Genomic DNA, 16,021 nt, shown 5'->3' on the forward strand with positions numbered 1-16,021 from the left:
TCATAGCCATAAGGAAGGGGGTGGAGAAAAGGGGGGTGGAGAAAAGGGGGGAGGCTGGGAGGGGGCGGGTAGACAGTCTCACGCATAACTTCAAAAGAGACACCTAGATTAACATCAAAAGGCTTTCACCAGTGTGAAATCACACCTGCCTGTTATAACACCTCACATCAAAGGGGCAAACATCAAAGGTTAATTAGATTAGACAACAAAGGGCTCTGAGGGGCAGGGGCCAGACAACATAACTTCAAAGAGTCTGCCTTAATCAACACATCAAAGAATTAGACAACAAAAGGCACTACACTGGGGGGCTTTTCACACCTACCTGTTATAACACACATCAAAGGACTAGACTACAAAGGGGTGTGAGGGGGCAGGGGCCATACAACCTAACTTCAAAGAGTCTGCCTTAATCAATACATCAAATAACTAAACAACAAAGGCACTACACAGGGGGGCATTTCACACCTACCTGTTATAACACACATCAAAAGGATCTCGCAATGGGGGGCGGGACTTAGCTCATTTGCATAAGTAGGGAGAGGTGTGAAATGTCACATCACCTGTCACTTTTTGATGAAAGCGGTATGTGTACTACTACTTACCTGTTCACACAAAGTCCGCTTGCATTCAGAAACGGTTAATCGCTGAATAAAACATTTGCTACAATCAATTCAAGCTACATGTTGTAGAATGAAAGCTGAACCACACCTGTAATACTTGTATCATGTCTACATCACCTAAAACTGTTCCTGTTAAATCCCATCACAAATCATGACCTGGGTCCTTGTTTTACTCGGGAAACAAACTTCTCAAAACACATCACTTAATGAACCAGGGTTTTTATTTCTCAATGTTCTTAACATACAGAAAGACATTTTCTGTATTTACACAGATCCAAAATATATCAATAATGGCTGTAATGTTCACGACGTGAACCACAGAATGAGGCTGAAGATAAAGTGAGCAAAAACATATTCTCCATACAAACTGCTGAGACCTGAGGGCTTCATATTGTAATATCTTAAAGACGAGTTATCCAACATTTAAAATTAAAAACCCTTAGAGGCAAGTTCTCTGTCAGTTTGGAGGTAAAAAATAAAAAGGGAAGATATAGTCAAAGAAACATCACTCATTTCCTCTTCGACTCTTCTTGTGACTCTTTTTTGAACTCCTGTGTTGTGAAAAAAAACATTTTTGACTTTGAATGTAGATAATTAGACAAATTGTTTAGGTTTACATTTCCTTACATAATTTACACTGAAGATATACAAAATTAGGCAAAATGATTGTTCGTCTGTTTTAAGAAAACAGTTATTGAAGTTAACTCCCAAAGTAAATAAAAACATCTTTTACATCGGGTAAGGAAAGTTTATATATCAAAACTCAGAAAAATTATACCCAGGCCCACAAATGCAGAAACATTGTTATAACTTTGCGAGAAGACAAACAAAGCAAACAGTAGCACCACTCACCTCTCTGGGGACTTTGAGTGGCTGCGGTGTCTGTGGCTTCTGTGGTGACCTAGTAGAAAACAATGATAGAATAAGTAGCGAAAACCATCATCAAATCATCCTACACACTCACAATTGGTTTTCTTTTTTAATCTCTGTATAACTTTGAACTTCAATAACAAGTAAACCACCCAAGTGAGGGAATAAAGATCAGCAGAGTTTCCAAATGATGACATAAAACTATAAGTTGTGTTTCGCAGCAATAATTCAAAAATAAACAGTCCAAGTAAGATGAGGTAGAATGAAAGAGTTTCCTCTATAATATTATAAATATTTGCATTAACTGTAGTGTTAAGAAGCTACATTTGCAATAACACAGAATAAAATCAAACACATTCATTAATACGTAAAGATTATGTTCAGGTGTTGTTATATCCGATTATATTAAGAGGTCTTTACAACAATTTTACAACGAGTGTTTTTCTGAGTTCCCACACAGGAACCTACCTGGGGATTTGGAGCGGTGGCGGCGGTCTCTGGAGCGGCTGCGGTGGCGGCGGGGGCTCTTGCTGCGATGGCGGTCCCTCCGGGGCGATGGGCTATGTGAGTTCACACAAAAAAGGGAGAGACATGAGCTTGAGCTTAAAGTTTTAGATTTAAAAAAGGTGACAAAGGAGTTTAGCCAAAAGCAAGCATACGTTCGCCTCTTTGGCGATCGGCTCCTCCTGGAGAAAGAAAAATGAAACCCACAAACGGATAAGTGCGATATTCACAATAATTAAATACATTTACAAGAATGTAGTCATTTTAGGTGTTCTTTTTTTATCATTGAAACACAAACCGTCTTGGGGAGCGACTGCGTCTGTAACGTGGCGAAGGAGAGCGACGTGGTCTGTCGTCACGGTAACTGTCGCGGCGTCTGTGGGGCACAGGGGTCTGGAGTCTCTCTGGCTGCAGGGTGAAATAACGACACATTTTAAAAAGGCCCCAAACCACAATTAACTGATCTTGTAAAATGTTTGGTCAGCAGTGGATTCATTATTTGGGTGACTTCAGTAACTCAAACATTCTGTGTGACTCAGCCGGCATTCTGTTCCATTCATTGTATTCATCTCAATTGTTTTGTACAATTATCTAAAGCAACTTTGTGTGAAACAGCTGTAAAACACAGTATTACATTTGTGTGCTGATCATGGCAACTACATCTACAGCTGTCACTAACTTGTACAAATAAATACCTACCTTTAATGATCACAAGTTTAATTGAAAAGGTTCTACAGACTGACTTACTTTGGTATGTATAAGGAGATGGGATTTTGTTTTAATGTAGAGATAACGAAACACATTGTCTCTCCTGGAACACATTTTGTGTCGTTAAATGACAGAAATAGCAGTTGTTTTTTTTTTATCAAAAAAGAAATTGGGAGAACCGAATTTACAGGAAATCTGGAAAAATGTTATCCACAACTGCTCTGCAAACATTAGAAGATACCCTTTTCAAGAGGAACAGCTTAGGAGTCATCGTGTTAATGTGAGGGAGGTTACAGTCTCTTTATCGCTGTACACAAACCTGATGTTGTCTACCACCACGACCTGAGGAAGTAGAGAAACCATCGCTCCTTACTCAATCTACACTGCTAACTTATCAAAGCCCCCCCCCCCCCCCACACCTTATATTGGAAAGGTTTGGGGGTTAATCCATCCGACCAGCAAGTGGTGACAATAACCACAGAGAATAACGTGAATATTAACAATATAACAGTTTCAGTCGGCTCTCGGGAACTTGATTTTCTTGAAATAATGCACCTTTTGAGAAAAACCTTCGAAGCACACGCAATACAAGTTCTCTACCTGTTCAATAAATCAAAGCTAAAAACTGGAATCGACCTGGTCGATTGGGCATGTTAAAGTGTATGACCCTAGCTGCCACCTGTAATCATTATTATTGTTGAACTTCAAAGCACACAGGTTTTCACATGTGCTCAAAAAGCTAATTAAATGTTAGTACCTTCTCTTCGTCCTCTTCTTCTTCATCACTGCTCTCTACCTCGTCCAGATCCTCCTCCAGAGCGCTGATACGTGGGTCTAACATTTCAGCCTCCTCCAGAACGTGTCTCTTCTATTTCACACACACACAATCAGTGGTGTGAACACTTAAATAAAGCTCTGTGTGTGCATGTACAGATGTGATGTGAACATACCTGAAGCCGAGGAAGAATGATGTCACACATCCTCTCTGCGTGAAGGAGCTCATCAATGAACTCGTCAACATGCATCAGTTCAAACTCTATCACGGTGGGAACAAAAGAACAATTTAAATGCATCTCTAAAACATTATTAAAGTGTCTTTAAACACTACCTAGAATTGTATTTAGGCCCAATCACAAATGATTTAAACAACCATGGCAAGACCCGTGTTCTGATCCAGCCCGGGACCATGTGCCACCCCCCCTTTCATTGCCATCACTCAAATAAAAGGCACTGGTTGCCCAAAGAAAATCTTGAAAAAACATTAACAACAAAAAACCTCCGTGGCAAGACAACACTGTTTTAAGAAGAAAAAAATGGAAGGCACGATTAAGCTTAATTAATGGCGTCAGACAACACAACTGTATTAGTCTGTAATGGCAATGTGATTCTAGGCAAGTAAAAACAGACAGGAATCACAGAATTCTTCTTTGCCCTGACCTTCTGAACAAGTTCAAAATGGGTTAGAAACGCCATTTTTCATTAGATGAACTCAAAGATCTAAAACATTTTCTACATACACAAAATAACCATTTCTCTCAAATATTGTTCAAAAATCTCAAAGAATCTGTGATAGTGAGCACTTCTCCTTTGCCGAGATAATCCATCCCACCTCACAGGTGTAGCATATCAAGATGCTGATTAGACAGCATGATTATTGCACAGGTGTGCCTTAGAATGCAGTGTGAGAAAAAGTTTTTAGAGAGTACTTGTCCATGGACAAGTGAGTTTGGCAATTTACTTGTCCGAATACATTTTTCACTTGTCCAGAATGGACAAAAATTGGGGCCACTGGAATCTTCTTCGTCATCGTATTTTACATTTTCCCACGGTTTTTACGACACCGCTCAACGTAAGTGAGCGGTAAGATTTTACTGCATTACACATAGGGTTGGGTATCGTTTGGATTTTAACGATTCCGGTTCTGCTTTTCGATTCCGGTTATTTTCGGTTCTCGATTCTGGTTCTTTGAGAGGGTAAAAATAAGTCAAACTGGGAGAAAAATATATTTATGAAAACATTAAGTCAAATCTGTATTCCTATTTACAAATCACTTCATACTGTTTAATTTCTTATGTATGGAAGCCCATTTCCGCCACTTGAAAAAAATAAAATCCCCATGAAAAGCCATAATTATGAGATAAAAAAGTCGAAATGAGATAAAAAGTCATGAGATAAAAAGTCATAATAATGAGATAAAAAGTCATAATTATGAGATAAAGTCGAAATAATGAGATAAAAAGTCATAATTATGAGATAAGAAAGTCGAAATAATGAGATAAAAAGTCATAATTATGAGATAAAAAGTCATAATAATGAGATAAAAAGTCATAATTATGAGATAAGAAGTGCGAATGCGCTGCAGTGGCGCTGTCTTCATCACCTTGCTGCTCTCCACCATGCAAACGGCATCTAGTCCTAAATAAGGTAACTATTACAGGTGACTTTTGTAAATGTTAGATGTTACATATAGCCTATATTGCAGCTAAACTACAACAATGCAGTTTATAGCTTTGACATTACCTGTTATGAATATAATATATATAATATATATGCCTATAGTTTTGTGGTAACGTTCACGGGTTAGAGTTAGAGCAACTCACAGCAGCAGTATGCCTACACTATTGTCATTAGTGGCGTGAAGGTTACCACAAAACTATAGGCATATATAATATAGTTCATAACATGTAATGGCAAAGCTATGAACTGCATTGTTGTAGTTTAGCTGCAATATAGGCTATATGTAACATCTAACATTTACAAAAGTCACCTGTAATAGTTACCTTATTTAGGACTAGATAGATGCTGTTTGCATGGTGGAGAGCAGCAAGGTGATGAAGGGACCTTTAAAGACAGCGCCACTGCAGCGCATGCGCACTTCTTATCTCATAATTATGACTTTTTATCTCATTATTTCGACTTTCTTATCTCATAATTATGACTTTTTATCTCATTATTATGACTTTTTATCTCATAATTTTGACTTTTCATGGGGATTTTATTTTTTTCAAGTGGCGGAAATGGGCTTCCATACTTAAGGTTATTGAATACAATTATATAAAAATAATCTCTGCATTGTTTAGTTAGTTCTAAGTGTCCTCTGATGTTACACTGCAACCTGCCTGTGAGACACAGTCCAATCACACATGTCCAACACATAGGACATAACCTAATAATAATAATAATACATTATATGTATAGCCTACAGTATAGGCCTAGCGCTTTTCTACAACTCAAAGACGCTTGCACGCTTACACATGTCCTGCAATACACATGCTGCAGCTGCCCAGCTGCTCACTGTTTGTAAAAGTAAATAAATAGTATTTTCATTTCAATAATGTACTTTCTATACCCTGCTTCATAAACAATACTGACATCCCTGTGCTCCTCCGAGTCTGGGGGTCCGGGGATGTGAGGACAGTGCGAGGACACAGACAGGGAGGCTGCTTCACTTCATAAAGGAAATGGCGGTCAATATTAACAACACAGGAGCTAAAACGCTTAATAACATTCATTACGTGTTAGAGAAAGAACATAAGAAAATTTGACAAAGATGAGGCTGTTAAACGGGCAGCGGATCTGCTGTGTGGAGAGAGAGAGAGAGAGAGAGAGAGAGAGAGAGAGAGAGAGAGAGAGAGCGAGAGAGACGCTGAGCTGCACCAGCGATCAGCTGATACGGAGCATAGAGAGAGAGAGCTGCAGTCCGCGGGGCTCGCCTCCTCTCCTCACAACTCTTATTAATCCCGGTACCGGACAATTGTTATTTGTTCCTACTCGGAACCGAGTTTTGCTTCCCAACCCTGCCACTGTGCTACACTTCCCGCCCGCTCCGCCCCACCCCCGTCTAACATACAGAAAACGGCGAGATGCATTTCCTTAGGAATCTACAAGCAGAACCGAAACTAACACTTCTAAACGAACAATGGCGGACACGTACAATTTGCGAATGAGTTCTGCCTTTTGTAAACTGAATGCATCAATAATTTGTCAATAAATCAGGCCGAAAAACGTCACTTGTCCGCCGGACAAGTCAATTGAAAGATCTACTTGTCCGATATTGTAAATAACACGTCCCGGGCGGTGGGACGTGTACTTTTTCGCACACTGGAATGGCCACAATAAAAGGCCACTCTGAAACGTGCATTTTTGCTTTATTATTTTTTCTGGGGGGGTCCGAAAACCAGGCAGTATCTGGTGTGAGGGGTAGGGGTAGGGTTAGGGTAATGTTGTGAATCGAGTGGCCTGTGTTCGTCGTCCATTACATACGCCTGCCCATACCATAACCCCACCACCACCACCACCATGGGCCACTCGATTCACAACATCACCCTAACCCTACCCCTCACACCAGATACTGCCTGGTTTTCGGACCCCCCTAGACCCCCCCAATAAAGCAAAAATGCACGTTTCAGAGTACTAGACAAAAGTTAAACAAGTACAAACCACAGATTGCCTGTGTCATGGCGAATACAGTCGCTGGTTTATTTATGTCTGTATAGGCCGTTGTTGTGAGTGTGGACGGTCGGCGCATATACTGCGTTAGCTTAGCCGATCTCCATTCAGAAAACAAGCATTTTAAAAAGGTTTTTCGCCTGCCGTCTGTCTGCAGACTTGTCAAAGCATTAATTCATGGTTTTTACTAACCAGTATGTTGTATGTTGTTACTTTGGCATCATTTTGAAACATGTATTACAATTAAATCAGTCAAATATGTTCATCTTGTTAGGGCTGCACGATATTGAAAAAAACTGACATTGCGTTTTTTTGTTCCTCTGCAAAAACACAAGTCTCATAAGAAGCATCTAAATGACCCGAGCGAAAAATGCTAACGGACATTGGCACAGAACTCAAGATAAAAGTGCCCTTATTACTTATCATAGCTGCACTTACAAGATATCCAATTAAAGCTGAGGTTCCACAGATTATTTAGGTATAGTATCATCACTGAGTCATCCGAACTCCCGACAGGGGAAGCAAACACAGACATCACAACACGTACCTTTACCGAGCTTCTAGGGGAGATCGTCTCACCGTAGCTGTCAATCTGATCAAAAGACGTGTTCAATGGCATTAAAACGAGAAAAAACGCAGCTGAATCGGTTAATCCATAGGTTTTTAACGTCTCTGTATAAAAAAATTATGTCATTTATAATCCATAATTCCATTTTTAATGTAAAAATCGCAGGGCAAAAGTTAGCTGCTAATGGTAGCCACCAGAGTGGCTGCTGCTTCCGGTCACACATCACCAAATAAGGAGTGAGAGTGACGCGTAGCCAAAACCGGAAGCTGCATACACTCTGGTGGCTACCATTAGCAGCTAACTTTTGTGCTCCGATTTTTACATAAAAATGGAATTATGGATTATAAACAATTTCTTCAAAGCCACAGATACATTATCAACCTATGGATCAACCGATTCAGCTGCGTTTTTTCTCGTTTTAATGCCATTGAACACGTCTTTTGATCAGATTGACAGCTACGGTGAGACAATCTCCCGTAAAAGCTCCGTAAAAGCTCCGTGTTGTGATGTCTGTTTGCTTCCCCTGTCGCGAGATCGGATCGCTTAGATACTATACTTAAATAATCTGTGGAGTCTCAGCTTTAATCGGATATATTATATGTGCAGTTTCGATAGGTAATAAGGGTATCTTTATTTTGAATTCTGTGCTAAAGCGCGTAAGCATTTTTATTTTTTTAATGAATAAAACCGCACGTCCCTGCGGCGTGAATATCGCGCATGCGCATATCGCGGTTATCGCCATGACACGGTATATCGTTCAGCCCTATATCTTGTTGTAGTTGTAGCCCCCTTGCCAAGATTCTCTCTAGTTTAGCATACTCAGCCCGACTCAGCCTGGTTGTTCCTGGCCCTAGAACCACGATTTTATGGGGCCAGAAAAACTGTGAATTAGGACCCGCTAGCCGGTACTAGGCCAAGTGGAAACGCAACCAAAAACGGGCCCCGCACGGCTTGGCACACTTAAAGCGAGCTCCGCGCTGCAGTAGAAACGCGCCATAATAAAGAGCCGATTGTTAGAACTATCTTTGGTCTTCCTTTTAAAAAATCTATAATATATAGAAAAAGACGATGGTCCATTGTCTTGGCATGGATGTTATACACAGAAATAAATCTGTTTTTTCAATACTGGTTTATCCTATCTTGTGTAAACTTGCTTTAATTTAGACCCTTGATAAGGTCCCGGCATGCATCTTACACATTCCTTTCAAGAGAGATATATATATATATATATATATATATATATATATATATATATATATATAGTATAAAAAAGTTCTAAGGAAGGTAATAGAAAATCATCCAGATAACATGTACAGAGCACTCAGATGGGGATGTCTTCTTCTTGGGAGGTTCGATTTCCTCTTCTTTCAAGTAGGCTGGTACTTTTCTACTGATTTCACTTTTTGTGCTAAGCTAACCTGCTCCCGGTTGGTTTTAAAAAGACAGCAGGAACAGGGAACCACTGGTTTACACTTCTAAACATTTATATGCCTACTGTGAGTTGATTAATCAAAAACTCACCTCCGTTTCTGTTCTGACTCTTGACTTTTCTGTAATCGTTGTACAGCGGCTCCAAGTATTTGTAGCAATCAACAGCAGTGCCAGTTAACCTCATGTACATCGCTCCCAGTAGACGAACATATCTAAAAACAAAGTGAGAACATATTAAAGGTCACATGTCATGGCCATTTCCACTGATCATAATTCCATTGTTGTGGTCTACTAGAATAGATACTGTGCAATTTTCCAAACTCACATTGGTTTCGCATACAGCATCTCTGTAAAGTATGTGTATTCACTCTCTCCACTAAACGGCTCGTTGCAGCTCTCCCCCCCTCCCTGTGAGCACAGTGTGCTCTGATTGGTCGGGACGTTGTGAATCGCGCTAAGCTCCGTGGAGGTGTGATTTCCTTGTTTAGCGATACACAGCGAAACACAGCCAAACTCACCCTGAGCACACATAAAGTCACAGCCGAAGTAAAAACAATAAGTGTGGCTTGATACCGAGTAAGAAAAAGGTTGATAAACGCTGTGAGAATGGGTCTGCAGAGAGAATTTCGCCGCGATCCCAACTGTCTGTTATCAGCCTGCAGCCAGGGAGGAGAAATCAGCAGAGCTGCTTGCACTGAGTGAGGATTGGTCAATTTGGACGAATCAGCGGGGGCTTAACATAACGGCTCCGCGGACGTAACGTAACGGCTCCACGGATTGGTCCATTTCGTTCCGGGGACGACATGACATCATGATGTCCCCGGAAGAATCAAATGGACAGTGACGTATCTCCAACGAGGCGTTTTGGGGAGGTATTTTCTGTTTTAGAGTTTTACTCACTACATGGTGTACTTTGAGGGTTTTGACTCTGCAGACCGTTTACATTTATAAAAACCTTCATAACACACAAAGGGACGGGCAATAACCGGAAAAGCATGACATGTCACCTTTAAGATTGTAGGAAGATACTTATCATACACATTTATCTCATGTTGACTGGTCTTTCAGATGGAACACATTTAAATCACTGCATCGATTTTTTGCAGCGTAGGTTTGCACATAAAATGAATTTGCTTTTGTGTTTTGTGCATAACAATAAACAATTCATAACAAGAGCTTTGCAGTTTTAGCAGGACCCTGAAACAGTTTGCAGTATAGCATAGTGAATATACGCAATGTATAAAGATTTGCAATGTACAAAGCTTAACGGAAAAAATATATGATATAAGGCATTAAGACAGTTATAAATATAATACAACGTGAAAGTGTGCCTGCATTTATCCTATGTTGAATAGTGAATATAGCACCAGACATGTGTTAATTGTTTCTCTCAATAGATTGTGATAGAAACTCACTTGAAATCCTCGTTTTTAATGAACTCAACGATGATGTCTTTTTCAGGTTGAATCTGCAGCATCTTCAGAGTGAGGCACAGGAAGGGAGTGGGCTTGATGTTTCCTCCAAACACTCCACCAACATACTTCAACTCCATGGCTTTATCTACAACCAGCTCAGCTGGGAATGACACAACATGCACACATTACATCACAGTAACTGGGAAATACAAAAGTAACTAAAAGAAAACGTTGACACAAAGCTGGAGGCTAATAAAATACCATTACAAATGAATCTCAGTATGTGATAAGGGGGGGGTCAAAATTCAAATTGAGTTTTGGTCATTCTATAGTAAAAAGCAAACTATAACCACCAACTGTATGCGGTACATGATAGATGATCACTCTATATTGGTGTTAAAATAAAGAGCCCATGTATATTCACTTCATTATTCATCAGGCAACATATCAAATAAATTATGGCTATGTATCCCGGTGGACAATGGGTAAATTACTTTAATGATAGCTTAGTGTTAGGTTGTGTTAACTTAATAAGCTGTTAACATACTTGTTATATTTTACATGTTAAGAGATCTAGAGTAAACTATATGAAACGGTTCCGTGTCTGTTAACGTGACTCCAGATAACAGGAGGCTAACGGTAGCTCTCTGGCTAACAAGCCAACGTTCCTCACCGGTGAGACCGAAGCACTCCTCCTTCCAGTACTTTGATTCGTATATTCGAGTCCGGATGATTTTCTCCACCAAATACTGCGGGTTGGTCCCGTGTATACTGTTAGCATCTTTAACGGTTCTGTTTGCCATTTAAATACAATGAGTTACTTTTACTAACAGGGAAAGAACAGCACACCGTCGCTGCCCGATCCTTTCCGGGAACACGATTTGTTCTGCGCATGTGCGAAATTGAAGCTACTTCTTCTTCTCTTCTTCTTCTTCGGGTTTTACGCAAGCCCCCAGGAAGTGCTCTGGACTCAGAGAGGAAAATATTCGTAGTGGCAAAACGGCGGTACTACAACTTTCTTATCAATCCATGACCTCAACCGGCCCAGAAATACTTTTTTCTAGTGATGGCAAGATGAAGCCTTATGAAGCTTTGAAGCTTTCCAGCCAATTGGTTGAGATGGGTCTGGCTGCAGACCGCAGCAAGGAGGCGGATCGTATAGGGGCGGATCCTATAGGGGCGTTTCCTAACTTTTTTTATCCAATAGAATAATGACACTCAGCAGAAATACATACTGTAGGTGGCAGTAATGCAACTTAAGGGATTCCAGCTGCTTTTATAAATCCTCGCAGAAGAAGTCATTCGTTCTAGGGCTGAAGTCGAATAGTCCATTTAGCTTAGGAACCTTCCTAAAGGAGTGAAATGACCCGGAAGTCCCTCAGTGGCAGCCATGATAAGTGCTGTTCGAATTCTCTAGAATGATGAGAATGATAGGAAAGGAGGTTTCAAACTTCCTTTATAACCTCCTTTAGCTTAGGAACCACTGGACCTCCCTAACCGACAGGAGAAGCGAAAATGCTGCCCCACAATGCCTTGCAGCCGCAGCATTTGCCGTCACTCAACAGTCGGCCGTTCACGGAAACAACCGATTATGACCGAGAAATTATATCATGAAAGTTACGGTGCTTATTAAGCTTTTTAAAACATAGGTGGTAAGTTGCCAAAGTGCTTTGTTTTGAACGTTCATCAGTATTATACTCAAAAAGAGAAATATGAACGTTAGTTTTCACTGAAATGATCAAATAAAGTCAACATTTCAGTCTTTACTGAGCTGTGTGGGGTTTGTTCAACTTTTAAAAGATGTTTGAATGGTGATATACACAGTGATAGATGTTAAGGACTAACGTTTATAATAAATACATCTGTATTGATTTTAAGATCTTTAGTTCATACGTATTGGGATCATTAGTATTAATGTGGACCGGAGGGAGAGGGTGATGAGCATAAGTTTCACTTTCCTTTTTTATTTCAATTCCAACTTTGGTCATGAAGAATATGTTTCTCTGTTGTCCACGTTCATAAAGCAAAGCAGCAGCATCAGAGCACGGTGCAGAGTCTTTAGATGAGTTTACAGTAGTCCCTCGTTCTTATTAAACATCCATGTTGTAGTCCGCTGTATAGAAAACTGTGGTTTCCATAGTTTCCCCACAGCAGCAGACACACACAATGACGTCCGCTGGCGCATCATAAACACGTGGGATAGTGAAAGTGCATTCGGATTCTCTAAAGTACCGCAGTCTCTTCTGAATTCCTTTTGAATTCTCCTATCCACTATCCCTTAACCCCGTGACGTTTCACTCAGAGGTCAAGGAATAGACGATAGGGTTAGAACTTAGGAGCTGATTTTTAAACTATCCGACTGCAGCCTAGGGCTGAAGTCGAATAGTCCATTTAGCTTAGGAACCTTCCTAAAGGAGTGAAATGACCCGGAAGTCCCTCAGTGGCAGCCATGATAAGTGCCGTTCGAATTCTCTAGAATGATGAGAATGATAGGAAAGGAGGTTTCAAACTTCCTTTATAACCTCCTTTAGCTTAGGAACCACTGGACCTCCCTAACCGACAGGAGAAGCGAAAATGCTTCCCCACAATGCCTTACAGCTGCAGCATTTGCCGTCACTCAACAGTCGGCCGTTTACGGAAACAACCGATTATGACCGAGAAATTATATCATGAAAGTTACGGTGCTTATTAAGCATTTTAAAACATAGGTGGTAAGTTGCCAAAGTGCTTTGTTTTGAACGTTCATCAGTATTATAATCAAAAAGAGAAATATGAACGTTAGTTTTCACTGAAATTATCAAATAAAGTCAACATTTCAGTCTTTACTGAGCTGTGTGGGGTTTGTTCAACTTTTAAAAGATGTTTGAATGGTGATATACACAGTGATAGATGTTAAGGACTAACGTTTATAATAAATACATCTGTATTGATTTTAAGATCTTTAGTTCCTACAATCATACGTATTGGGATCATTTGTATTAATGTGGAGAGGGTGACGAGCATAAGTTTCACTTTCCTTTTTTATTTCAATTCCAACTTTGGTCATGAAGAATATGTTTCTCTGTTGTCTGAGCAGCAGCATCAGAGCACGGTGCAGAGTCTCTAGATGAGTTTACAGTAGTCCCTCGTTCTTATTAAACATCCATGTTGTAGTCCGCTGTATAGAAAACTGTGGTTTCCATAGTTTCCCCACAGCAGTTTCCCTACTATCCACTATCCCTTAACCCCGTGACGTTTCACTCAGAGGTCAAGGAATAGACGATAGGGTTAGAACTTAGGAGCTGATTTTTAAACTATCCGACTGCAGCCTAGGCTGCAGTCGGATAGTTTAAAAATCAGCTCACGGGGTTAAGGGGTTAAGTCACGGGGTTAAGGGATAGTGGATAGGAGAATTCAAAAGGACTTAGGAGAAGAGACTGCGGTACTTTAGAGAATCCGAATGCACTTTCACTATCCGACGTCTTTATGATGCGCCAGCGGACGTCCTGAATGTGCGTCTGCTGCTGTGGGGAAACTATGGAAACCACAGTTTTCTATACAGCGGACTACAACATGGATGTTCAAGAAGAACGAGGGACTCCTGTGAACTCATCTAGAGACTCTGCACCTGCTCTGATACTGCTGCTTTAGGCTTTATGAACGTGGACAACAGAGAAACATATTCTTCAGGACCAAAGTTGGAATTGAAATAAAAAAGGAAAGTGAAACTTATGCTCGTCTCCCTCTCCCTCCGGTCCACATTAATACAAATGATCCCAATACGTATGATTGTATGAACTAAAGATCTTAAAATCAATACAGATGTATTTATTATAAACGTTAGTCCTTAACATCTATCTCTGTGTATATCACCATTCAAACATCTTTTAAAAGTTGAACAAACTCCACACAGCTCAGTGAAGACTGTGAAATGTTGACTTTATTTGATAATTTCAGTAAAAACTAACGTTCATATTTCTCTTTTTGATTATAATACTGATGAACGTTCAAAACAAAGCACTTTGGCAACTTACCACATACGTTTTAAAATGCTTAATAAGCACCGTAACTTTCATGATATAATTTCTCGGTCATAATCGGTTGTTTCCGTGAACAGCCGACTGTTGAGTGACGGCAAATGCTGCGGCTGCAAAGCATTGTGGGGCAGCATTTTCGCTTCTCCTGTCGGTTAGGGAGGTCCAGTGGTTCCTAAGCTAAAGGAGGCTATAAAGGAAGTTTGAAACCTCCTTTCCTATCATTCTCATCATCCTAGAGAATTCGAACGGCACTTATCATGGCTGCCACTGAGGGACTTCCGGGTCATTTCACTCCTTTAGGAAGGTTCCTAAGCTAAATGGACTATTCAACTTCAGCCCTAGTGATGGGAATTCCGGCTCTTCTTGGTGAGCCGGATCATTTGGCTCGGCTCACCAAGAAGAGCTGGCTCTTTCGGCTCCCAAAGGGCTCTTCAGTTTACCACATATTATACCTTTTAATTAAATCAAATGTAGCCCTGTTTTGACTAATGATTTATATGTGTACACATATATCACTTAAATTATTCAATACATCCTTTGTACTGAAGTATTCAAAAGTAAAAATTACATGTTTAATATAAATTATTTGCTGTGGCCAATTGTTTTCATTGCATTTACAGACCCGTGTAACTCTCTGATACCACCCAATGAATGCATTGACTTGCTTGTAGAACCACGCTACACAAAACAGATAGCAACACCTATAAAAACTATTTTAAAAAAGGGGCTACTGTATCAACCTATATAAAGTATATACATATAGTTTTTCTCCCTGCAGGAGAGGGGAGCGTGCTTTGAGATCAGCTGCTAGGCTGCAGCGGGGAGAAGAGGGGGACAAAAAGAGATCCCCGTCCTCCGTGTTTTATTCTTATAGAAGTAAGAAGAGAAGTAATGAGGCAGAAACCCTCCTTTTTACGCAGCGGTCCAGACATAGACATCAAACGGCGACATATATTCAGTTGCCAGTTACTTTTGGCATTAGGGCAGGGATATCTAGATACTTTCCAAGGTTTGACATAATGAATTGTGCTACTTTTAAAGCAAGCAACGATGTTTTCAAATCTGTAATCAAAAAGCTCCTCAAAAACACTATAGAAGCTGTTCCTGGCTGCCGTTGTTACGTTAGTTCAAACAGTAACAACGGACTACTTTTCTTAGCGGATGCATGTCAATTTAAATCAATACATAAAACTATTTTTTAAATCAATACAATCTTTTCCAAATCCATAAAAGCATTTCAATTATTATTGAGAGTCATGTCGTTACTTTGTTGAGAATGTGGCCATGTGTAATAAGCGGGATAATGTCCACATTGCACATTGCATAATGTGCCTTCATGCCGATCTTGATCCCTCCGCAAAAACAAAACAAAAAACGGCTCGTTCGCGGGCGAGAGCCGGCTCCCGTCGTTCACTTAAAAGCCGACACATCACTAATTCG

The 16,021-nt window shown here is 40.2% G+C and overlaps 1 protein-coding gene across 1 annotated transcript; it reads right to left on the bottom strand.

Annotated features, from left to right (window-relative positions):
• Window positions 1–823: 823 nt before the first annotated feature.
• On the bottom strand, window positions 824–11,505 carry prpf38a (pre-mRNA processing factor 38A). The gene is made up of 10 exons (XM_034081282.2): window positions 11,239–11,505; window positions 10,566–10,725; window positions 9,241–9,362; window positions 3,653–3,738; window positions 3,460–3,570; window positions 2,293–2,402; window positions 2,150–2,176; window positions 1,959–2,050; window positions 1,473–1,521; window positions 824–1,171 (listed from the first exon to the last, which is right to left on the bottom strand). Exons 1-10 carry the CDS (start codon window positions 11,366–11,368, stop codon window positions 1,126–1,128), a joined length of 933 nt encoding a protein of 310 aa, XP_033937173.1. The 5' UTR covers window positions 11,369–11,505; the 3' UTR covers window positions 824–1,125.
• Window positions 11,506–16,021: the final 4,516 nt, after the last annotated feature.

Source organism: Pseudochaenichthys georgianus, chromosome 4 (genome assembly GCF_902827115.2).
Source record: "Pseudochaenichthys georgianus chromosome 4, fPseGeo1.2, whole genome shotgun sequence".
Classification (NCBI taxonomy): domain Eukaryota; kingdom Metazoa; phylum Chordata; class Actinopteri; order Perciformes; family Channichthyidae; genus Pseudochaenichthys; species Pseudochaenichthys georgianus.